This window comes from Ostrinia furnacalis, unplaced genomic scaffold, assembly GCF_004193835.3.
Source record: "Ostrinia furnacalis isolate ACB-3 unplaced genomic scaffold, ASM419383v2 OfSCF0694, whole genome shotgun sequence".
Taxonomy (NCBI): Eukaryota; Metazoa; Arthropoda; class Insecta; order Lepidoptera; family Crambidae; genus Ostrinia; species Ostrinia furnacalis.
The window spans coordinates 1,038,574-1,063,518 of NW_021130933.1; the positions used below are offsets into that span (position 1 = coordinate 1,038,574).

Genomic DNA, 24,945 nt, shown 5'->3' on the forward strand with positions numbered 1-24,945 from the left:
CTATGTAAATTGTATTAAATAATTTTAAAAATCGAAATCGTTTATACATTTAGTTTTGGTGGACACAAAACAGTAAGTACCTTGCGGTGGCTCATTTGTCATTTTTACACCATTTTGAAGCACGTATACCGGAAAATGTTCAGCAGGGTATGACGTCAGCCACAATCTAAAGTCTGGATGTGTGTTATCTGGAGTCAAACCTTCACAAATCTGAAGAAAGGTAAATATTACAATACCACATTAGCATTTTGTGAACATAAGAATAAGAGTATTGTTTTTTATTACCTTTTCAAGCATGGGCATCCAACTCTTAGCCAAGTGACAATTCTGAAGCACAACCCATGTGCCACTTCGTACTCCATCTTCAATCAGCTTGACCGCGATTGGCCCCTGTCCTTGTCCAAGTGATAGGGAAAATAGTCTAGAGGAACCAAAGCCCTAGAATGAAAATAATAAAAACTTCTGTGAATCAGTTTTTTGAATGAGGAGTTGGGTAAACCAATGGTTGGTATAATATTTTTTGTACCTGATCATCAGCAAACTTAAGTAAAGTGCCCATAGGATCTGAACCCGGAGTCAGAACAAATAGTAGAGGTATGCAACAATGTGAGTCGGAGTAAGATGACGCGAGGTCGAATAACGGTGGCTCCACGAATTGTCGACCCATTTGAGCTGTGAAATTGTGGAAGAAGTTGTTTTAAATAAAGAAATCAAATTGAAAGAAAAGGTTCAACTCACAAGGTTATTAATTACCTACCTTCACAGAAATTTTGCACAGCTGGAACCATCATGTCAAGACGCAAACAACGAAGAACCATCAATTTCTGAAATTAATTTTAGTAGTGAGATTTTTAAGAAACTCAATATTTTTAGCAGCAGAGATAAATCATTTTTCGTAGCAATTAATACTAACCTCAAAAGCGTTTAGCTTCGTATTATACGGAGCAGGCAGAGGTTGGTTGTGTGGGTCCGGCGTATTACAGTACTCCTCCCAGACCGGGGTTTTGGTTATAAAATGATCCAGAATTCCAGTGAACTTTTCAATTTCGTTGAGCCTAAGTGCAAATACAAATATTTTTCCATGTGGAATAATATAATGCCATGCCACACGGATAAATTGTTTTAGCCATGTACAGTCAACGTCAAATAGTTTGTATTTTATTAGTAGCCAAAAAGTTGCCAACACGCCTTTGTTACAATTAGAATAAGGTTTTGCTGTCAACTATTTTATTTTATTTTATTTTATTTTACAATTTTTTGGAAAACTTACAGCTAAGTGTTACATTAAGTAATGTTTATAATTAAAGTAAGGCCAATTAAAAGCCATTTTGCCATTTTGAATGTCACGACTTATTTGATGCTGACTGTATATTAAAAACTGATACCTAACCTACCTCATGTACACACGCCCACGCTGTTAACTATCCATTTCCGTTTTTGCTCTCGCTCTAATCAAATGGCGATTCTTTGCAATAGAACGAGATGACATGACTTTCAATGGGCAGTTAACACTGTTGGCGATAGTACAACACAGTGTTTTAAAAAACGAGAGTGATAAATACAGCTGTAATTATAGATATAAATAATAATGTAAAATTACTTTACCCGTTAAATTCTGCCCAGTTCTGTGGGCTAAGGAATGCCACTGGGTTAGGCACGACGTGGCGCGGTTGAGCGCCACCCAGTAGGAAAAGCACGTCACTCTGTTCCAAGCGACCTTCTGCTACTGCTATCGTAATTGTTAATAACAAGGAGAATACTAGCTTATCCTGAGGATAAAAATATACATTGCAGAAATAGAAAATTTAAAATATACTCGTATAGTCACAGTCAGTGTTTATCACATTAATCACCCTTCTGACCCACCGCACTACCAAACCACACTACCAGTAGTGTCGTGGGGAATATTTTTTCCCTTCTGCACTACCAAGTCAGTAGTGTCGTGGGTAACATACATCTTCATTCCCATCGACACTACTACCATAACTGAATGCAAAATTTGTAAAATTTTAGATTGTTTTGTAATAAATTATGTTTATATGCAACCCTAACCTCTGTGCAAATTTGTAGTTTGACGGAATTTACTGAAAATAAAATATTACCTAAAAGGGCTTACCTATACCTATATAACTTTGCGTGAAAGAAAAACAAAATTAAATTATTTTTACCTGACTACGGCAAAGCAAAAGGAGGGTTATGATTTTGACAGGCTATGTATGTATGTTCATCTGTTCCCTCGTAACTTCTAAACTACTTAACAGAATTCGACAAATGACATAATTATTAGAAGCGTCTTAATTGTCCGTTGGTTATAGGCTATATGGGGTTTCACAAAATCTAATGTGGCGCCCTCTAGCGGACAAACCATGCAGAGTAAAAAAATAAAGTTAAGATAAATATGCTGTGTTTGGTATCATTCGAAAGCGTTTTACTTGTACATTAACCGTAACATGTACATAAGCCCTTTTAGGTAATATTTTATTTCAGGAAATTCCGTCAAACTGCAAAATTGCACAGAGGTTAGGGTTGCATATAAACATAATTTATTACAAAACAATCCAAAATTTTACAAATTTTACATTTAGTTATGGTAGTAGTGTCGATGGGAATGAAGATGTATGGCCCTTAAAAACTACCCACGACACTACTGGCTTGGTAGTGTAGAAGGGAAAAAATATTCCCCACGACACTACTGGTAGTGTGGTTTGGTAGTGCGGTGGGTCAGAAGGGATTAATCAAATACCTTTTCGAAAAGACTCCTGCAAATATTAGCATAAAGCGAGTAGGTAAAATATGCTCGCAAAATAGCGAGACGCTCTGGGATTTCGTCCACCTTCTCTGTGTTATCAATAGCAGCTGTGAAAAGACCTTCAAACCAGCCAAGTGAGTACTGGTACATGGGGTCAATGTTAGCCAACGACGCTAAATAAACCAAATACATTTATTAGTATCAAATATTAGGCAAAAAAAAATCAAATAACATCATTAAAACTTACCTATAAGGAAGAATAAATTAGTAGAATGAACGGCAATCGGCACATAGTCATCCCTGGCCTCATCAATGGCTTTCTCCGTTACCATTGCTACCACCTGTTTTTCCTTGATTTCATTCGAAGTGTCCTTGGCAGAGTTCAATATCTAGCACGACAAGACCACAACATCAACAAATAATAATATAATTTATGTCAATATATTTTATTTATTATCTAATGTCTTAGGAAGTTGCTTTAAAAGAGATAGTAGACCTTACCTGCACGGCCTCTTCGTCTTCCAACAAGTGTTCAGAAGTAGACAGTACATTCAAAATCTTCTTCTCAATCTCTTGCAGTAACCGCCGATGCTCGGCTCCTTGCGTGGTTAGGTCAGCCTTAGCTTGCTGAAGGTCGGGCCTTTCACGTGCCACCACACGAGCTAACAGCTGAGCTTGCAAGCCATCTTTGGCTAACATGAAGTTGACCAAAGTTACCCGGACGCCTACCTCTGGTAGATAATGGGGGTTGGCCAACTTGGTACTTATGTATAACCTGAGAATAAATTCAATTATTTATTTCAATTTATTATCTACGAGAATTTTAATCCATGTTTAAGTTAAAGGGACTCACTTAAAGTCTTTGCTGTATTCTACAATAGTGTCACCAATTTTGATACATAAAGCGCCTCCTTGTCGGAAAGTCTGCTGCTGTAGTAGAGGTTCCAACATCGGATCTAACTCTTCAAGCACATTCTCTAGCAATACCTGCAAGAGCATTTTACGAAGTGTCAGAGACAATTTGAGTAGAATATTAGTTTTTTACTAAATGTTACTCACCGGCTGCCCAAACTGGACAGCGTTTTCCAAAACTCTTCCCAGATCGGCTTGTGTCATACGAACTATACACAAGTTGTTAGGTTTCTCCATGTTTTTGATCCATCGATTAGCCTGTCCTTGAGGATCAATCATCAATGGCCATCGACGCGCAGTCCTTTAAAGAATAAAGGAGTAATTATTTGCATGCTTAATTAATGTAAGATACCTAATTGTTTTTATCTTACATAAGTATGATAGCACTCTCAACACTGAAGTCATCAGCCGGCAACCCATCAATATTCCACTGCTGTATGGTGACAGGTTCACCTAGCGACTTGATTAAACTGTAATTTAGTGTGCAGACAATTCCACAGTCGTGACAAGCTTGTGCCCATTTGATCACCTAAAAACGTAAATGGATCACATTTTCACGAAGCCAAGTAATTTCATATTTAGCATCTTGGTAATACAATAGGTACAAAGGTGACGTACTTGACTAATTCTGAAAAATGCTGTAAATGGTCCTAGGTAGGCAATGATTCCAGCTGCGATCAATATGTCACCTGAAACAAGTTTATTTATTCAGCTAAATAATGATCACGAAACATAAGTTAATATTGCCTGCTATTGTAACTCTGACTTACCGGTTAGAGAGTTGTAAGTTTCTCTCAGTGTTTTTGCAATTTGCGTCCACCTTGTCTTCTCGCCTCCGAGACCAGAAATAAGCATTTCAGCTCGTTTTAACTTGTTGCTGCAGTCCATTACCTCGTCATCAAGCATTTTCTGCTGCCTACTTTGTTCAGCCAATGCGTCCTCTAATTTACCCAATTTCAGTTGGACCTAGACACAACAAAGATTAGGAACATATGCTTTCACACAGCACATTTTTTATTATTCACTGTAAGATTCAAAGAATTGCATACCTCTCTGAGCTGAGCCTGTTTGACTGCTAGGGCAGCCATGGCCTTGTCATACACAGCCTGAGCGGCTGCCAATCTTTGCTTTTTTGGCGCCACTACTTTAGCCACCTTGTCGTACTTGGTCATCGCGATAACCCATTTACACATGCCTAATAATCCAAGATTATAATGTTTTAATAGCTTTTAACCATAGCACATTACATTATATCTACACAATATGTCCTGGACCTTTTTTGTTGACAAAAGACAGACTGGAGCTTACAAATAAACGATTATTACCTTCAGCTGCAAATGACACAGCCCTGATCTTCTCCGGCACAAAGCCATCGTCTTGCATTACAGTGGTCATCAACTTCTTCATCACGGGCGGTGGGATATTATCCTTGTCATAATTCTGTAGGGACTCCAGGAACTTGATGTCGTTGAGCAGTTTCTTTGAAGGACCCCAGTAGTCCTCCACCGTACCCACTCCAGATGGATTAGGTATTTTATCTGGTTTCACTTCCTGTATGGTTATACAAAATGAAATTATGCCTGTAACTTTTAAAGAATTTCCAAACCGAAGCAGTATAATATGTATTTATTATCTACCACACTTTCCTAAGTGAATCACTTTACTTAAGCGCCGTCTTAGAGACTCTTCGGCTTGCTGGTAAGACGGAAGGTTAACATATTGAAATATTCATCCAATATCAGCGAAATATTTTGGTGACATAATTATTATACAGGGTGAGTCACGTTAAAATGTACATATGAAATTAGGTGAAACTAGACCTATTTTAATCGGCAAAAAAGGGATCAAAATTTTTTTTAGATTTTTTTAAACATTTTTGTAAAAATTTTTTTCTTCCAATTACTTATTGTAAAGAAAACGTAATAACACTTAAACTAAGTGGTATATCCTGATAAAATAAAAACAGTAATAATGCTAAATAACAGACAATACTAAAAAAATACATAAAATACCCTGAAAATGACAACAAATAATAAAAAATGATACTTTTTGAAAAAAAAATTGCTTTTAAATTCGTGTTTTTTTTTGTTATTTGATAAATTTCTCCAAAAAATGCCCCTATAATAGGTATTTTTTATTACTTTGTATTATTTTCTATCGCATTACCTTTGTAAAACCAAAAATCGCTTGTCTCTATCCCTATCACAACATTTGCTATGATCGTTTGAACAAAGGCCTGCCACAACATTATTCTCCGCTANCTGTCTGTCTGTCTGTCTGTCTGTCTGTATGTTCCTTATAGAAACAAAAACTACTTGACGTATTTTAACGAAACTTGGTACAATTATTCTTCGTACTCCTGGGCAGGTTATAGGATACTTAGGAATTCCCACGGGCACGGGAATTAGTGGGAAAATCTTTTTGTATGAAAAATCTAAACTGCTTAAGTTAGACGCTTAAACTTTGGCATGCAGGTACCTTAGTAAACTTAAAGCTTAGTTGCAACAGGATATTGCAAAATTCCCACGGGAACGGGAGTTAGCGGGAAAAAACATTTGTATGAAAAATCTAAACCGCTTAAGTTAGACGCTTGAAATTTGGCATGCAGGTACCTTAGTAAACTCAAAGCTTGGTTACAACAGGGTATTGCAAAATTCCCACGGGAACGGGAGTTAGCGGGAAAAACATTTGTATGAAAAAATCTAAACCGCGTAAGATAGATGAAGGGGGTAAAACGGGATCCACGCGTACGAAGTCGCGGGCGGCCGCTAGTAATTAATAATTGTGAATAAGGCGATTTCATTTCATACCTACTTAATTTATTAATTTGTAAAAATAGGGAACATTGTTATAAATTAATTAAAACCCTAATAATTATTACGTATTTTTGACGGTCCTAAGCCCGTAAAGTAGAAAGGAAAATCTGAAATCAACTGAAGAGTATTTTAATTTTTTTTTTAATAATTATTATGACTGGATAAAAAAGCTGGTACCCAGAGCCATCAAACATTAGATTATTAAGAACTAGGCCACGCCCACTAGGTTTATTCCACTTGCACCTGTACAACGTGCGAGACAAAATTGGTTTATTCCAATTTGTACTGAAAAACCAAATTTACTAAAATCTTAGTGTACTTTCTTTATGGGAGTCTCTAGTTTATCTTAAATATTGTATAGGTATTGTTCCCTACTTTTATCTCTGTGAATATGGCAAGAATGCAAAGTAACACGGTGTATAATGACAACTTATAACAACAACAAGCGTGTAATTAATTTAGGCGATACTGAAAGTATCCGCTACAAATAAGAATACTTACCGGGTCATCCCACTGGTTAAAGCATAGAAAAGAAAGAAAATTACATTTAAGCTACATTCCTGAAAGTTGCATTCTCTATGGTCAAAATAAGAGAATAAAATAAGTCAGATATTTACAATGGTTATTTACTTCATGACGACTTTAGTTGCATAGTCATGAAGAACTTTTTGCAATGCAGGCTGTCCTCGTAAGCCTGTTTTAACTAGCATGACTTAAATATGAAATTATGTAGGTAGGTACATTGGTACAAGATTATACTTACAATTAAACCGATTACCTATTGAATAGGCGTTGTAAGCCTACCTTTAATATACATATAGCCTCCATGACCAACTTGATACCTCGCGGAGGACTCTTCATGGTCTTGATGAAAGTGATATCCTGAGGAGTGAGGGTGTCAAGTGCAGCCAGCGCCGAGTTTAGGATTGGCATAGCTTCAGCTAAATCGGCGTCACACTCGTCTTTTATCCCTTGGGCTTCAGCTGCCTACGAAAGTGTTAGAAAAACATACAGTAACATTATCATAAAAGTGGTGATATTCTGGCTGGTTAACAGGCATGTTAAAATGATAAATGGCCATTGGAGCAATAAAACCTTGAATAAGTATTGATATTATAGCAATTGATTAGTTCATGGTGATATACCTGTTCCTCCGCAGCAGCCTGGTCAGCCAACACTTCAGCTTCTACAAGAGCAACTCCTTCTTTCTCTTTCTCGACTTTAGCGGTGGTCTCGGCGACGGCCGCTGCACCTGCTGCTAGTTTGGGCTGTAATACTTCGAGAGCTTTCTGGAGGGCAGCAACAGATTTAGCTGCAATGGCCAGTTGGTCCAGCCCAGTGATGTATCGCTTCTCGCTCGATAATAGCTCGCTGTAGAAAAATGACGTCAAAAGAGTTTACGCATAGACAATAAGGTACAAAGGTGTAATCTCGATTTTGACGTATCTCCTAACTAAAGTAGTCACTTACGTGCGTTTCTTTCCCAGCAGTGACTTAAACATGTTAATGAGCTCTAGGTAAGCAGTGGGTGTCACGTAGTTGTATCTCTTGAGCCTCATCAGAAACTGCCGCGAGAGCTCCTGGCAATCAGTGTGGAACATCTGGCACAGCTTGATCGCGGTTTCGCGCTCCAGGTCAGTGAGCTCTACATCTTTCAGGAACCGAGTAGCGACAGCGAGCAAGGCATCGGGTGGCCATTCCTAGAGCAATTTAGGCACATAGTAAAAGGGAAAGAAAATCTTTTTAGTAGATCACTTTTCATGATTCATCCCCAATTTTATTGGCTGACTCATAGGACTTACAGAATTTACTAGCATTTACCATATCTGCCAATTTGAACAACGACTTAAAGCTTGTTTCACTGCATCCTAACAAGTCTAATATGACATATTAGGAACTTATCTGTCAGATATATTGCAACTTTTGCTTTCACCAGATCCTTTAATTCATTAATCAGTAGCAACTGAACTTACCTGGAACCAATCAATAGTGCAGCAGTTGACTAGAGCCGGGAACTTGCGGATGCGCGTGCGCAGAGAAGTGCCGGCGGGCGACATGGCGAGCACAATGTGCAACTGATCGCGCACTATGGACACGAAGTACGCGTACAGAGCTGTCGGGCTGCCATCAGTTTGAAGGGATTTGTCGCGTTGACGATCGATCTACAAGTAAAATATTATAAGAATCAAAATCAAATACAAAGAAATATGCGTGTGTATAAATACTTACCACGCGCATTTTTTCGCAAAGCTCCGCCTTTTCGTCCGCGCCGAAAATATTGGGCACTTCTCCTGAATTCAGCATGTTATTGACATCCTCTAAAAAGCCTTCCTCTTTGATCTGGTTACAAAAATATTTTTACTATAAACCTTCTAATGGAGAGTTAAAATGTTATATTAAAATAAAGTAGCTAAACCAGACCTGTGATTCTATGAAGAGGAAGACCATGTGCAAATCTGGAGTGCTAGATTTTCTCAATAGAGTTTTCAAATCTTCACGCCATTCAGTCTTACCGTATGTTCGGCTCATTTCAACCTGATACAAACAATACAATAATAATTATTAGCCAAAAAATAATTGTTTATGTTATTATATCCTGTTCATTATTATGTGTGTACCTGGAATAGGTCATACTCGTTAATGTGGGCAGCGAGGCGAGTCAAGGACTGCCGCCCCGATCCTCCCAAGCCTACAAGGAGGGCGTGAGATTGCGGCTGCGTCAGCACTCGACAGATACGCGAAACGTGCTCGATCGCGAACCTTTGTGTTAAGAATTATACATAATTTCAAGACAGTTAATTTTATCAAATAAACATCAGTTAAGTAGGTACAATGTATTTTTTCTCAGAAACAGAACAGTCTCAATGAGCTTTTTGAAAGCTATCATGATATCCGCACTAGGCGCTACGAAAACAGCAGTTGCGGTCTTTATAGCAGTGATAGTTTTATTTCAGCACTGAAACTTTGAAAAGTTTAAAATATCTATGTATCTGTAATGATGGTGTAAATGTGTGAAAATAAATAAATAACTTACGTGAACAGTACGAGATTCATCGGTTTTTTTGACATATTATTGAATTCTACGAGGAAAGCATCAACAGTAGAGTTCAAATGTTCCATATTTGTTGTTTCCATATAAAACCGTGTATCCACTTTCGGATTAGCGAAGTCACAGTAAATCAGCTTACGTAGGTGAAGATCTGTGATCTAGTGGCAAAGAAAAATACATGGAATAATGGAAGAAAAGCCCTGCGCGTTTCAGCGGGCCATCCCAAAAAAAAAATGGGAGAAAAATATAATTGTGTTGTGTATTTGCTATTATTTAATACCTTTTCTTTAGGACTGTTTAGCAGTCGAGACAGCATTTTATCGAAGTCATCGTTGAGGTGAAGTGCGGTGGCCTCTCGTAGACATTGCACCAGCCACTGCCTGTCGGCTTCTTCTACAAGTCGGTCGGAGAACACTCGCAAGCATTCGTGCACCCAAAGCCGCTTGATAGACTGCAGATCTGGGGTTACTTCTGGTACCGATAGCAAAACACCCTGGAACCCAATTGCGTTTAACGCCTCTCTTTTCGAATAAATAAAGATTTCATTTTCGCGGAAAATTAACATCCAAACCTATTCACTGGAAATCATTCAGATTTCAAAAAGCGAAATTTTTAGAACATAACGTGGTAAATAAATTACTTTCGGTGAAGTGAATTGGTTACGCCTGTTTCCTTATATTGTTGTGTCTAAATGGCTGGATGGGTTTGACGAGCAAGATTTACAGTTAGCTGCACAACAATGTATAATGTCAAATAGAAATGTTGAACCTTAGTCCCTTGTAATAAAGTTAAATATCAGAAAAAAGTGTACATTCTTGTGCAGCTGATTATATGAAATAAAGTAGATTTGACGCTTTATGTTTATTTGACTACGGTTCACATACCAAAATCACCCTAGAAAAGTCTCTCAAGTTGAATGTGTAATGTGACTTTGAGGGTGTTGGTAACAAATTAAGTCGGCACTGTTTGTATACTTCTAAAGTGCCGCCCACTATCTCTTCAATGCACGGGTCAAAATCTTTCGAAAACCCTCTGAAAAGAAAAACAAAACAAACAATACAATATTTCAGTTAGGAAAGAACAAGGAAAACATTAAGGAAAATGACGAAATATTTATATTTTACTTACCTCGTGTCTAAATGCCATAACATGATCCTTCCAAATATTACTTTCAATGTTTCATCATCGAACTCATCAATACAGAAGAATGAAAAATGTCTTGAAAATCTTGGAGTTACAAGTTTAGCTCCGGGAGTAGGTTTGCCCATAGCGCAGAAAAACTAAAAATAATTTAAATTAGTAGGCCTGAATGCGCCTTTGATTTCTAATTTTTACATTCTTTTAAGTTTCCATAAAAAAAGTTGATATTAATGTTGTAGTGGCTCGATAGACTTTAAAGTTGCGTGTATTGTGTGTGTCATGGTCTCTTAGATATAGTTATTAACTATATCGAAATTCGGGGTAAAAACGAGATTAAATTAATTACAAAATCGAGACGAGGAAAATCGAGAGTTGTGAGCGAGGAAAAAAAACAAAAGAGTAACGATATTCCACGATGAAAAATAATTAAGATTTTTCTTAGTGGCCAGTGTCGCACGGTCAAGGAGGCGTGAACGTCAGAATGGCGGGTGTGTGATCACAAAAATGAATAAAATAAATATGATTAATTACTACCTGAGGTGTACCTTGGTGTACCTTTAGTTATTTATTTTGTACTTCCATGACGGGAACAATTACGATTGCAAAATGAGCCGCCAACCTGATATCAGGTTGGCGGGTGTATGCTGAAATTGGACGAGCAGGTAAGTTAGGGTTTTCTAATATTTATCATTATTTAGTACCTGAGATGTACCTCACAAATATATTAAGACGAACCAAATGCGACGAATATTTAACGAGATAATCGATACGAAAAATTTGATGTCCACCATTTTTATAAGAAGTTAGAAAGTTGATACCGACACAGATAAAACATACCGTAGTACTTTTAAAGTTTGTTTTTTATGTGGTGAAACAAGAAGCTAGAAAAGCTCAGAGCCATCACACGTCGTATATTCAACCGTGCCTAACCGTGCGACTGGGACAAGTACGGAAAGGCCCTAACAGAATATAACAAACAAATCAGAAAAGCCAAAAGAGCCTCTTGGCGATGCTTCTGTGAAGAAATTGCACAAACTCACAAAGGAGCAATAATTCACAAAATCCTCGCTAAGACCCCAAACAACTATCTTGGACTACTAAAGAAGCCAGATAACTCATTTACGAACACCGAGATGGAGACCCTCGATCTCCTTAGGTCTTCACACTTCCCGGGTTCGTACCAAATCAATACACAAAGCAATACCCAAAGGAATGATGAACTCCATAGGGCTAAATGCTCAGACTGGAATAAGGCCTCCAATATCTTTAGGCCTAACCAGATTAGATGGGCTTTGGAAAAGTTTAAACCATTTAAATCAGCGGGAGAAGATGGCATCTTTCCTGCTCTTCTACAAAAAGGTAATAACTTACTTCTCCCGCCTCTGGTAAAAATATTCAGAGCAAGTTACGCCTGGGGCATTATACCAGAACCATGGAATTGGGTCAAAGTTCGTTTTATACCCAAAACGGGGAAAAAGGACTACTCACAACCCAAATCCTTCAGACCCATAAGTCTAACATCCTTCCTGATGAAGGCCATGGAAAGGATAATAGATCAGCACATTAGAGCCAAATACTTAGTGAAAAGACCACTAAGCATCAACCAACATGCATACCAAAAGGGAAAATCTACTGAAACAGCCCTGCTCGATCTGGTCGATAAGGTACAAAAATCCCTAGAGGATAAGCAAACGGCCCTATGTGCTTATCTCACGTATTAAGTCTTCAAGTAGTCACGTCTGGTACACGGATGGATCCAAAAAGGAAAATGATGTAAGTTGCGGGATCTACGGAGAGAGAGGCCTAAGCTCAAAGTTAGCCTAAACATGGGGACTGAAGCCTCAATCTTCCAAGCCGAAGTCTTTGCCATAAACAAATGTGCAGAGATAAACTTGGAAAGGAGGCTCCGGGATCAACACATCTACATCAACTCAGACAGCCAAGCAGCACTGTTGGCCTTAAAATCCTTCGAATACACGTCAAAATTGGTGCAAACATGCACCGAGACACTGAATGCACTGGGAAATACCAACAAAGTAACGCTTACATGGGTACCAGGACATTCGAATATAGAAGGAAACGAAGTAGCAGATGAACTCGCCAGAGATGGAGCCGATAACCCTCAAATCGGCGTAGAACCGTTCTGTGGCATTACCAAACAACGAGCCACCACGCTACTAACCGCCCTCTGCAAACAAGAGGCTATTGAGTGGTGGAAGTCTACATCGGGACAAAAACACTCAAAAGCACTCATTCAGGGATATAGCAACAAAGTAACTAAGGAACTGCTAAAGTTCAAAAGATACAAAGCCTGTGCAGTGACTAGAATACTAACCGGCCACTGCAAACTAAACAAACACAAATCAAACATGAACATGACCGAGGAAACTCTGTGGAGATTCTGCCATACAGAAGAAGAAACGGCCATGCATGTTCTTTGCTCATGCGGCCCGCTTATGAGCAAAAGAAGTAGGTATCCATCTCGGGTGACACATCATGCACCCGGATGAGATAGCAGATATCACGCTCCAAAGAGTCTGGAAATTTATAGCCTCAACGGGACTAAGCAGTGAACTCTAAAGACAAGGGCTGTCACAATAGATCAAACCTGGTCGAGCTGGCGCAAATGAAGGCCCAAAAACCAATAATAATAATAAATCAACTTTCTAACTTCTTATAAAAAATGATGGCCATCAAAAAAATGGTGGACATCAAATTTTTCGTATCGATTTTCTCGTTAATTATTCATCGCATTTGGTTCGTCTTAATATATTTGTGAAGTACATCTCAGGTAGGTACTAAATAATGATAAATATTAGAAAACCCTAACTTACCTGCTCGTCCAATTTCAGCATACACCCGCCAACCTGATATCAGGTTGGCGGCTCATTTTGCAATCGTAATTGTTCCCGTAATTCCCGTTCCCGGTAATTATAGACTCATTTTGCTCTAATATCCCACGCGAGTAAAATACTGCTACACATTCTGAATGAGCACCTTAAGGCCTTCCTTTCGAAAGAAATCGCTCCTGAGCAGGCGGGTTTTGTAAAAGGAAAGGGCNCTGAATAGTGATTCAAAATGATGACCACGACCACTCTGACAAGAGTGTACCGACTGAGAAGAAGAAGAAGAATTGTTCCCGTCTTATGGAAGTACAAAATAAATAACTAAAGGTACACCAAGGTAGCTTAGGTACCGTAGAGGTGCACTAAGAAAGGAATTATCGAAATTCCCACGGGACGGGAATTAGCGGGAAAATCCTTTTGTATGAAAAATCTAAACCGCTTAAGTTAGACGCTTGAAATTTAGCATGCAGGTACCTTAGTAAACTTAAAGCTTAGTTACAACAGGATATTGCAAAATGCCCACGGGAACTGGAGTAAGCGGGAAAAATCATTTGTGTGAAAAAATCTGATCCACGCGTACGAAGTCGCGGGCGGCCGCTGTTAATCATATTTATTTTATTAATTTCTGTGATCATACACCCGCCATTCTGACGATCACAAGGCTGTGCTGTGTGCGGTCGCAACACATGGTAATGAAAAAATAATACCTGCACATCAATTAGATGCATAGCGACGTTAATCTTCCTATCATACCACAGTCCAAGATCGATTCCTTGCCTCAGCACTTCTATTGGTGGCTGAGCACCATACGTCTCTGCTTGTGGCATGCTTACATCATCCACAAAAACCACGCTGTAGCATCCAATCGGTGGCCCGAATACACCTTAAAAAGTTTAATTAAATTTTGCAGTCCAGTATTTATGTTTATTGTTTCGGCGTTTACCCGTGGTCCCCCCAACATGTCCCCCTGGTGGGTCCACGGGTAATTTTTTTTACCCGTTGTCCCACCGTTCTGAACAGTTTTTGCCAGTGGGTCTACGGGTAATTTATTTTAACCATAGTCCCACCGCACAGTGGTAAACGTTGCATGTCACCTCATATTCTTTATGTTTTATTAGCATTGTATTATTAGGATTTGAGCTATTCTACAAAACGAATGTAAATTTATTAGTCTACGTTTATTAGTTTCGACGTAATTGTTGAACAAAGATACCCCTTCCCAGCGGTTTCCATAGTAACCAAATAAAACATACCTTAACGACCTGGTTTTTCTTGTGTTGGAAAATAACTTAAAAAGAAGTATAAAAGTATATTTTCATCGATAAAATTGTCCATAGATTATGCACTTAAAGTTTGATCACTACAAGCCCGGAGACACATTGTATAAGTGGACTGATGTCTGGCATGAAATATCAAACGCCGAGTATGAGTGACTTTAACCCACATTGTGTGATGTGAAGATATAAAAAATGTTCTTGCAATTATTAATTTCGATGTATCCTTTATTCTCAAATAAATATGTATGAACTTAAGAATAAGTCTTATAAATCTATGGTTAATTAATAATTAGAGATTTTTTTATAATTATACCTAGGTGACATGCAACGTTTACCACTGTGCGGTGGGACTATGGTTAAAATAAATTACCCGTAGACCCACTGGCAAAAACTGTTCAGAACGGTGGGACAACGGGTAAAAAAAATTACCCGTGGACCCACCAGGGGGACATGTTGGGGGGACCACGGGTAAACGCCGTATTGTTTACTAGCTTTCCGCTCGCGGCTTTGCTCGCGTGAAATTTTGTCTGTCACAGAAAAACTTTATTTCGCGTCCCTGTTTCAAAAACCGGGATAAAACTATCCTATGTTCTTTCCCGGGACTCAAACTATCTTTATGCCAAATTTCATCAAAATCGGTTCAGTGGTTTAGGCGTGAAAGCAAGACAGACAGACAGACAGAGTTACTTTCGCATTTATAATATTAGTAGGATAGTAGGATTAGTAGAAAGTAAGATAAGTAGGATTATAGAAAGGCAGATTACCTTTTCGTCTTTTGTCAAGTTTTCCCATGATGATGTCTTGGGTTTGGTTACAGTTTGTTTGAGCTGAGAACGCCATGATCAAAGCCTTGTACACTTTGGTATCTACTCTCTTGACTAAGTAATCCTAAAATATTACGAACATCACTTATACAGGGTAACTTTGTTATCAATATCCAAATTTTTAGGATCGACTTATCAATAACATAAATTGATTTACGTAAAAGATCTTATTTTCTCATATTTAATTATTTATAAAAATTGGCACACGTGGATAATTTGCTTCGTTCATAGAAAAATACGTACACACAAAGTACGTTAACTACAAAGCTTAATAGTCATTTTTATGTGTTGATGATTTCTGCTATCAGTCGCCACTGTCAGACTATAATCAGTTTTATTATTGATTTATATACAGGGTGTGGCTATATATTTGAGAATAAATACAAGTTGAGTGTCTTTTTATAGTTATAGAGCAGCTGGCCTATGCCAAAGCTGTCTCTTAAATTACGTGGTTTCGTTTTAGCCTTCTAACCACGTTGTTGTTATTCTCCAGTAATCCATAGGCGAGTGGATTGGGGTGATGAGTCAGACGTTCGATGTGCAGTTCCTTATAGCGCTCTATTTCTGTGGCCAATAGACATAATGGTACGCGAAAATAAGCTTTAACCTTTAAAATTAAGATATGGGCGAATCAGATTGTTAATTTTTTTTTCGTGAAAAATACTACGATTAAAAATAATTAAGGTAAGTTGTATTGCAAAATTGTTCTATAGAGCTTATTGAAAAAAATTTGAAACTGATTACAAAATCACTCTGTATAAGTACGATATATTATTATATGAGTAGGTAACTGCAAACAATGATGTTTATAGGTTTATGAACATAAAATTAAATCAAACATAAGGAAGTACAGTATAATAATATAATAAAAGGCAGCTCACAATAATGTACGAGGATTTTCCCGTGCCAGTAGGGCCAACCATCATGACAGCCTTGTGATGGGTGACCAGCAACTTAAAAAGCGCAAGGTATCTTACGCTGTCTAGAGTCGTCACCAATATCTGATTGGGCGGGGTATCTCTACTGATGGGCGGAGCTGATACCACATCGTCGTACCATGGTTTCCATTTACCTTTACCCTAGAATGTATAGTGGTTAATAGAATGGATAATAAGTTTCAACAAATATAATTTTATAGGTATGCACTATGCATATCGTATACCTCTTTGATGAATCGATAATCGTAAACCATTCCTTCTTTAGGAATAGAAAAGATATACTGTTTCTCTGGTTTTCCTATTTCTCTTGGATAACCTAGAACTTCTATGACCTAAAAATATAAAATATTGTTAGACAAGTAGTTTAACCACAAGAAAAAAACTTGAATCTAAGAGGACTAACCTTCTCTGGAAATTCTTTCTCCAGCAGTCCTCTGAACATCATGTCAAATTTCGGCCTGCTGTCTGCTTCTAGAGTCGCTCCAATTGACCAAATGCAGGAGAAGAAAAATACACCCTGTAAGGTAAATCGGACTCGCAAAGATATAAGAACGTAACATTTAGAATAAATAACAAATATGATGAGTATGCTAACCTCTAGTTGAGCTCTGATATCCAAGTCGGAAATTTGCTCTACGTATTTCTCATCGTAAAAATCATCCATGAATGTATCGTAAAGCCGCATGCAAGCTACCACCAAGTTACTGCGTGATGTTACGTACATTTGCTGAAACATTTTATAATAAATACAATTTATATTGAGATAAATAAGTAATGTTACATAGCCTACCATACCGAAATTATTTATGCGAGTACCTTTGTTTTTCCTGAATATTCCACTAGCCATAGTAGAGGTGACATGAATCGATTGAACAGAGTCCTAATAAGGTTGCGATTGACACTGTGGAGTGTTGGCGGTAGAGTGTTTAGCCACGATTCTAACAGACACTTCCACCCAAGACCTTTAGGCTCCATGTAAATCATACCACATCGAGATACCTGCAATATTTCATTGATCAAGGAACTAGCAGACAACGAAGTGCCTGTAAGTTTACTTCAAACGGTAAGGTTACATTTTCAATAAAGAAATAATAGTGTGGGTCTGCAATACATAAATGTAATTTATAGTCAAGCCAATACTTTGATTGTTATTATTAACTGAATGGTAAAGTGTAATATGTTACCGTAGCAGGCGACGCTGCTTCAAGATCCATGGGTTCGAACACCAAATTAGTTGTAGGAGCCAGCTGAATGATCTCACCACTCATTAGACACAGTTTCTTGTTGTCATCCAGTACAGTATTAAGGTTCTCGATCCAGATGGCATCTACTGGCCCATCAAATACAAGCCATTTCCTATTGAAATAAATGGGATTCATGCATGAGACATACAAAAATGCAAGATTCCTATTAACTCTGTCAAATTAATAAGACAAAGGTACTTACCTGTTGTCATTAGTAGAGACAGCGAATGCCCTGTAGCTGACGGCGAGGATGCCATCAGACCACTCGTGGGAGACGGGGTCAAACTGCCCGTACAACTGACCCATAGTGATGGATTTCGGATTTATTACCGTCCACTCCACATGATTTTCGTCCATAAGTTTCTGAATTTACGGTCAAAATTTTAAATACACACACATTTCAAAAGCAATAAAACTCCCTTATTTTCCTGTGTACCCTTGGCTGTTCCCTTGATGGTACAGTGGAAAATAAATTTTAACGGCTGTACCCTTGGCCGTAAAACCCAACCAACTTAAATTGTACACGTGACCAAGAGGACTAGCTTTTCTTGAATTTGGCCAAAAAACAAAAACAAAAAAATGAACATCGAAAAAAACAAATGAAGTAACATGTGGATGTATTGGATGTAGATAAAAGTAAAACCTAATTATAATTAATTAAGTACATTATAATTAATTTAGTACATAGAATAAAGACAATATTACGCCATTTTTAACCGACTTAAAAAAAGGAGGAGATTATAATATGTTCGGCTGTATGTAATGTTTTTTTTTCTATTTATGTTCACCGATTACTCCGTCAATTGTGAACCGATTTTCAAAATTCTTTTTTTTGTTCGATAGGGTACACTTCTGTGGTGGTCCCATTGTCACCAAGTCAGGATCTGATGATGGGATCCTAGGGAAATCTAGGACAACCTTTAAATTTTATAGGCATGTATATCGTTTTTAATATTTATTCTAAAGATATTTAAGTATATGCATCTGGTAGTCATCATCTAAAGTTGATGAGGTGATGATGGAAGGTAAAACTCCTTAACGGTTAGGAGTTGAAGAATAATTCTTTAAATATTTTAGGTACGTATGTACATACAGTTGTATTACTTCAGATTTTTTAGGTGAGCTGATGATGAAAGGTCAAACTTCGCAAGTTAGGAGTTCGATGATACTTTTTAGTTGCCCATATTTAATGAGATTTAATATTTACCTATGTTTAATGAGATTGATACTATAGTTTTCCATTTTAAGTGTAATCCCGTACCTATTTTAGGATTGATATTGAACTTATTTAATGTTACCGTTTCTTTTTATAGTAATAGTCATTTAACTCATGTATTATAAAATTTCTTAACTAGTGAAAATTCCTTAGAAGAAAATATTAAAAGTGACTAGATGAAGTAATTGCTTGGTTTTTCTGAAATATATTGTTTTAACGACGGACAACTACGGAACCCTACATTGCACGTGGCACGACACGCACTTGGCTAATTTTATTATTCTGAAAAAGAAATATGATATCTTGAATTATTCTTCTGCCCAATTGTCCCTGTGAATGTTATTTCATAACTGATTTTACAATATTTTTTGTGAATTTTATCATGGAAGCTAATTGCATTGACGATGATATACCTTGTTTTATTGAGAGGAATGGCGGTTTTGTTTTATTACATGACGGTCGACAGTACTACAATTTTGACATTTCAGAATTGGTACAGGAAAATGGCGTAATATTGTCTTTATTATATGTACTTAATTAATTATAATTAGGTTTTACTTTTATCTACGTCCATGTTACTTCATTTGTTTTGATCGATGTTCATTTGTTTTTGTTTTTTGGCCAAATTCAAGAAAAGCTAGTCCTCTTGGTCACGTGTACAATTTAAATTGGTTGGGTTTTACGGCCAAGGGTACAGCGGTTAAAATTTATTTTCCACTGTACCATCAAGGGAACAGCCAAGGGTACACAGGAAAATAAGGGATAAAACTACCTACTCTAGCTTCATGTTATGTACCTTATCGTGCACTGCTCCTAGTGCAGCACCAAGTGCGTGATAGCACTTTGTCTTTCCAGAAAACGGGAATCCGACTAACATAAGCCCATGTCTTACGAGGATCATCTCGTACAATTGCAGCACCTTTGGAGAACAACTGTATAAATAAAGAAGAAACAACAACACAAGGATGGCTAATTTTATGTTAAACAATCATGCAGAGGAAATTCACCTACCTTTTCAATAAAGAATTCGTTGGCTTGTAAGTTCAGAGGCACACAAACCTCTTTGAGACAAGACACTAAATGTGGGAGTCCAGCCAATGGCAATGGAAGGCCAGGGAACAAGTCGCCAATGATACCCTGTGAAGGATCAAGATTTTATATCAGTCATGAGCCTCTATAGAGAAACACTGAACTTCATAAGTACCTACCTATTTCTTTATACTTACCATAAACAAAGGCACGTCATGTTCAAGGAACTTGGGCAAGTTAACGTCTTTGATAGAACGCAACAGAATAACATCTTCAACTTCATCAGGGTAGCGTAACTTAAGAGCACCTGCTGCTCTCAACACCGACTTTACAGCTCGCATACCTAGAGAATATCCAAGCAGCATTTTATGAATTAGTAAAGCACAAATTTTTTTTTTCAATATATTTCAAGTCAGAGTCTCGTAAATACCGTAATCGTAGTGACTCTGCGAAGACAGTTGTTCTGAACAAAGCCTGTAGGTGGCCACAATCTTCACTGCAAGCGGTTTCGCGTTCAGGTATCCAAACGCGTACAATTCGATCTCAGAAATAAGGACGTAGTCTGGCACCATCATGGCCACGGAACGGAACAACGCCTGCAACCAAATAGTAATGTAAATCCGGAGCTCCATTAAGAAAAATTCATTAAAGAAATCTGGATATGGTTTTTGTAACAATTACACCTGGATACCTTTAGATTGTCGGGTAATTCAGATCGTCCTGCATAACCAGGATTCATTGTGATGAAGACCGCACAAGACTTGTCCAGCTGTAGTAAGGTTCCTTCAAAGAGCAGCTCAGTGGCACCAGAGTTGATACCGCGCTGGATGGACAAGATCTGTTGGGCCACCACGGACAACACTTCCAAGTCGATTCTGTTGAACTCGTCGAAGCAGGACCAGGCACCACAAGACGCTAGACCCTAAAGTTAAATAAATATCATAAACCAATAAATATTAAATTAATCTTGATTTCCTATCCATCAAAACAATACTATGGGTACTTACCTTGAAGAACTTTCCTAGGGCAATGTAATCAAGCCCGTCAGAGCAGTTGAACACCACGCACTGCTTAGCCACTGCCTTCGCCAAATCTTTCGTAGTTTCAGTCTTACCAGTGCCAGCGGGACCCTCAGGGGCGCCACCTACAAACCATGATAATGAGGAAAACTTTTCCCTTACATCTATAGTTAGATGAAATTCTCGAAATTAGTTTTATAATGTTACCTAAATTCAGATGCAAGGCACCAAAGAGTGTCCTGAAGCACCTATCAGTTAGCGGCGTTACCACCAGGCGTCCTGCATTACCCAGGTACTCGTACCCGTACATCAATTGAGAGTTAATCATGCGGGTCGCACATTGCATGGTTTGGTCTTCCTCTTGTTCCTGTTACAAGATATTGGTTAACTATGGTAGCATTTAACCTATTTATGTAAGACAATAGTTAGGAAAATAATAATATGAAAGACTAACCTCCCAATAGTATCGAATTTGAGAAAGCCAGTTGAAGTCATTATCCTGCTGCACGCCGCACTCTATCAACAACATAAGCACGTCTCTTGCGTGGACATCAAGTACTACCAAAGCACCTAATAAAAAATAAAAGAAATAGTTTTATAAGTACTACTTGGAGCTACTTCTATGTAGGTACTAGAAGGGAATGTATTGGTGTTATATCCCACTTACCCAATGTGATTCTGTTCTGCAAGCTAAGCTCTCCTCGCACCAAGTTGACGATCTTGGAGATTTGAAAATTGCACTTGTCCCAATAAGCTCTCATTGCTGGAATATTGATATGAATCGCTTCTGTGACTTCTGAAGTCCAAAAGGTCATGGCAATACATTGCACCTGAATAACCAAAAAATTCAATGTTTAGCCTATGTCGGAAAAATATGGAATTTTGGCGAAGAAAGGGAATTCGGTAAAATATACCACTTGTCCGGGCCAGACCAGCACCCAATCCTCTCGTGGTCTTTCCGAGTAATCGTCGTATGATAGCGCCATCACGTAATGAACAGACGCTTTCATTGCTATCTCCAATTCTAGCAACCATTTCTCCACCTGAGTGCATAAATTATATATTCCACTAGGATAGTAAACCAAAATCTACAAAGAAAGTTCAGACGCATCTATAAACCTGTCCTCTGGCAGCTGCAGTGTTGATTGTCATCGTGAGGAGTACAATTTCTCCTTCTGAGGACCTCATGTGCGTCACCACCATGTCTTCGGTGAAAGTCAGCTTCGCAATACCCTCGAAACACTTCTTGAGATGAGGTTGGACACTGCACGAACAAAGACATTTTAATACCTACTATCGATTTACTCCCTATTTGTATTTACTTGCCAATTTTATTTGCTTTCTATGGTCTTTCTATGGAAATATTTAATACTCAATGATTACCTGACTGTGGAGTCGGATTGTAGTGGGATTGGTTAAAAAAAATGTTAAAGACATATGGTTAAAATACTTTTTATAAATGTAAAAGAAATCTCACCGCATTGGGTCCTTGGTCTCAGATAAGATCTCAAGCAGCTCGTCGTTGGACAGGAAGAAGAAGCGAGGGAAGTAGAGGCGCTTCTTCTCCAAGTACGCGTTCAAGCCTCGCTGTACCATCTCCAGCAGGTTGTTGGACTTGCGTAGACGGTCCAGCATCTTTTCTATCATGATTACGTCTAGTACCCGTGGCTCGGTGAACGCGGCCTTCATGATCTCACGCCACATCTAAAGATTTCATATTTTTCTTTCTGAATTGGATTGTAGAGCTGACGGTTACAATGACAGGGAATTGAGCGCATTAAATATAATCAGTGTTATTACAAAAAAAGTTAAACGCGCATTTAACACTTGTTTAAGACGTTTCACAAGTGTTCAGAGCGCGTTTAACGTTTTGTAATAAGGTCCAATATCTGTTCTACCAAATTTTATACCTCTAGGGTTAAACTACATAATTTACCTTTAATCTTATAATACCTTGTCAACAGCACTGAATCTTCGGCCCTCCTCTGGGATTTGCTGTTGGATATCTGGAGACGAGAAGATAGGCTCCAGATACATCCATGTGGCCTGTACTTTCAGCCACTCATCTAAGATCTCTTGCAAGAGGATAAGTTTGCCTTCCCAATCGCTAAAATATTAATTATGCGTATTTAATCAAGTACCTATTCTGAAGATAACTTCTAATAATTATAAAGTTTTTTTACTTACTAAATAACATCTTCGAATGGTTTTATGTAAGGCGAATTCTTCATAGTCTGTGTCTTTACGATATGGTCGTCCAACAAAAGTTGAATTTCATCGACACTTGACAAGATGTAGCTTCCAGTGTCCCTGTTAATAAGTAATTAGAAAAATGAGTAAATAATGTTTTTAAATTGTTTTAATAATTTTTAGTGGGAGTAAAATCTCAAAATACTAACTTGTAAGGCAAAATCTCGAATCTGAGATCGGCCCATTCCTTCATCATCTTGTCCAACGCCTTCTCGAGGTTGTTTTCCTTGGTGGCCGCCTCGGATATGCTCTCGAACTTTTCGATGTAGTCAACGAGATTGAAATCGATAACTTTAGCGAGAGATAACTCGTCATCAACAATAATCGGGAAGCCAACGATCTCTGAAATCTTCTCCCAATGACGAGCTTTCATGCCAGGGTTGCCCAAAGTTTGGATAATCGGCATGTTCGTCTTGAATTCATCCATTTTTTCCCTGGGATTACAAGAAATTACATGATTTTTCTTAGCATTTATCTCACAATTATAATAAAAAATTAAGAGACAAGGATTGCTAGAATTGCTAAAATCAAGTGGCAGTGGACGGGGCACATAGCTCGTAGAGACGATGGCCGCTGGGGCAGGAAAGTTCTCGAGTGGCGACCACGGGCTGGAAAACGTAGCGTGGGCAGGCCTCCTACTAGGTGGACCGACGATCTGGTAAAGGTCGCGGGAAGAGCCTGGATGCGGGCAGCGCAGGACCGTTCATTGTGGAAAACCTTGGGGGAGGCCTTTGTCCAGCAGTGGACGTCATTTGGCTGAAACGAAGAGACAAGGAAAAAGACTACTATATCTATGCTATGAGCTTTTTAGAGCAAAGCTTTGCATTTTCAACCCTTCTGCTTTGCGATACCCGGGCATTAAAGAACATAACGTAATAGCTAGAGCTTTTGTAAAACGGAGAGTTTAAAATGTAAAATGCACCTCACGGACACAGCCAGGCGATAAGTATCAGGCACTTCCTGAAACGATTTTTCTAGCTTGTACACGATCTTGTAGTAATAGCCAACATCGCCTTCAATATCTTCGGGATCGAAACTTCCAACCTTTATAAATACAGATTAATATTAATGATACATAGAATACACACGACGTATTATAAGAAAGTGGACTCAGAAAATTATAGGTACCTTTGATGTCATCCATAGATTGTGCTTTGCGAGAAAGTCAAAGCCGGCATCAAATAATTTCTTGAACGGTACCAGTTTGTCGTATATTGCTTTTCTTTTGGGATATTGCGATAGTTCATAGCCGAATGAGGCTTCCTCTTCATTGAACTGATCTATCTTTACAAGAGCACCCGCTAACCTGTCAATTATTTTTCCATGTGTTTGTATGTTTTATAGAATAAAAGTGATCTAAAAATTGTGTAGGTAATTAAGATATTACACATACTTTTCATCTAAATGACGAGCACGAGACACGTATTTAGGCAGTTCTGCAATATCACCCCAGTACTGCACTTCGTTGCATTGCATTTCATAAATATCCAAGTCTTCGATAAACTTGGCAATACGAGTCTAAAGAGCAGGAAAAAATATTTTTTAGTCAAAATACCTCTGAAAAGCTCTCTGATAAGGTTTCCTGAGAAAAATGTTGCAGTAAATGCATGATTATTAAGACTAAAGGCAAATACGT

The 24,945-nt window shown here is 38.1% G+C and overlaps 1 protein-coding gene across 1 annotated transcript in view; it reads right to left on the minus strand.

Moving 5' to 3' along the window:
* Dhc36C (Dynein heavy chain at 36C) overlaps nucleotides 1–24,945 on the minus strand; it is a 36,873-nt gene that overhangs the window by 7,255 nt on the left and 4,673 nt on the right. Inside the window, exons 12-65 of the mRNA XM_028299985.1 lie at nucleotides 24,703–24,827; nucleotides 24,438–24,615; nucleotides 24,232–24,353; nucleotides 23,459–23,743; nucleotides 23,247–23,369; nucleotides 23,013–23,166; nucleotides 22,537–22,763; nucleotides 22,179–22,323; nucleotides 21,974–22,102; nucleotides 21,727–21,889; nucleotides 21,514–21,629; nucleotides 21,267–21,426; nucleotides 21,048–21,184; nucleotides 20,732–20,962; nucleotides 20,471–20,636; nucleotides 20,238–20,383; nucleotides 20,023–20,148; nucleotides 19,808–19,930; nucleotides 17,998–18,158; nucleotides 17,736–17,907; nucleotides 17,368–17,550; nucleotides 17,147–17,278; nucleotides 16,955–17,068; nucleotides 16,776–16,883; nucleotides 16,495–16,692; nucleotides 15,554–15,677; nucleotides 14,220–14,395; nucleotides 10,655–10,806; nucleotides 10,411–10,558; nucleotides 9,807–10,019; nucleotides 9,512–9,684; nucleotides 9,096–9,237; nucleotides 8,899–9,012; nucleotides 8,707–8,817; nucleotides 8,451–8,639; nucleotides 7,948–8,177; nucleotides 7,623–7,848; nucleotides 7,282–7,464; nucleotides 4,987–5,212; nucleotides 4,711–4,856; nucleotides 4,432–4,627; nucleotides 4,280–4,350; nucleotides 4,033–4,190; nucleotides 3,809–3,962; nucleotides 3,603–3,736; nucleotides 3,251–3,524; nucleotides 2,997–3,138; nucleotides 2,744–2,922; nucleotides 1,606–1,769; nucleotides 914–1,055; nucleotides 758–824; nucleotides 527–672; nucleotides 286–438; nucleotides 81–210 (exon numbers count right to left, since the gene is read on the minus strand). Of these exons, the coding sequence (XP_028155786.1) occupies nucleotides 81–210; nucleotides 286–438; nucleotides 527–672; nucleotides 758–824; nucleotides 914–1,055; nucleotides 1,606–1,769; nucleotides 2,744–2,922; nucleotides 2,997–3,138; nucleotides 3,251–3,524; nucleotides 3,603–3,736; nucleotides 3,809–3,962; nucleotides 4,033–4,190; nucleotides 4,280–4,350; nucleotides 4,432–4,627; nucleotides 4,711–4,856; nucleotides 4,987–5,212; nucleotides 7,282–7,464; nucleotides 7,623–7,848; nucleotides 7,948–8,177; nucleotides 8,451–8,639; nucleotides 8,707–8,817; nucleotides 8,899–9,012; nucleotides 9,096–9,237; nucleotides 9,512–9,684; nucleotides 9,807–10,019; nucleotides 10,411–10,558; nucleotides 10,655–10,806; nucleotides 14,220–14,395; nucleotides 15,554–15,677; nucleotides 16,495–16,692; nucleotides 16,776–16,883; nucleotides 16,955–17,068; nucleotides 17,147–17,278; nucleotides 17,368–17,550; nucleotides 17,736–17,907; nucleotides 17,998–18,158; nucleotides 19,808–19,930; nucleotides 20,023–20,148; nucleotides 20,238–20,383; nucleotides 20,471–20,636; nucleotides 20,732–20,962; nucleotides 21,048–21,184; nucleotides 21,267–21,426; nucleotides 21,514–21,629; nucleotides 21,727–21,889; nucleotides 21,974–22,102; nucleotides 22,179–22,323; nucleotides 22,537–22,763; nucleotides 23,013–23,166; nucleotides 23,247–23,369; nucleotides 23,459–23,743; nucleotides 24,232–24,353; nucleotides 24,438–24,615; nucleotides 24,703–24,827 (8,587 nt within the window). The remainder of the gene's footprint in view (nucleotides 1–80; nucleotides 211–285; nucleotides 439–526; nucleotides 673–757; nucleotides 825–913; nucleotides 1,056–1,605; nucleotides 1,770–2,743; nucleotides 2,923–2,996; nucleotides 3,139–3,250; nucleotides 3,525–3,602; nucleotides 3,737–3,808; nucleotides 3,963–4,032; nucleotides 4,191–4,279; nucleotides 4,351–4,431; nucleotides 4,628–4,710; nucleotides 4,857–4,986; nucleotides 5,213–7,281; nucleotides 7,465–7,622; nucleotides 7,849–7,947; nucleotides 8,178–8,450; nucleotides 8,640–8,706; nucleotides 8,818–8,898; nucleotides 9,013–9,095; nucleotides 9,238–9,511; nucleotides 9,685–9,806; nucleotides 10,020–10,410; nucleotides 10,559–10,654; nucleotides 10,807–14,219; nucleotides 14,396–15,553; nucleotides 15,678–16,494; nucleotides 16,693–16,775; nucleotides 16,884–16,954; nucleotides 17,069–17,146; nucleotides 17,279–17,367; nucleotides 17,551–17,735; nucleotides 17,908–17,997; nucleotides 18,159–19,807; nucleotides 19,931–20,022; nucleotides 20,149–20,237; nucleotides 20,384–20,470; nucleotides 20,637–20,731; nucleotides 20,963–21,047; nucleotides 21,185–21,266; nucleotides 21,427–21,513; nucleotides 21,630–21,726; nucleotides 21,890–21,973; nucleotides 22,103–22,178; nucleotides 22,324–22,536; nucleotides 22,764–23,012; nucleotides 23,167–23,246; nucleotides 23,370–23,458; nucleotides 23,744–24,231; nucleotides 24,354–24,437; nucleotides 24,616–24,702; nucleotides 24,828–24,945) is intronic.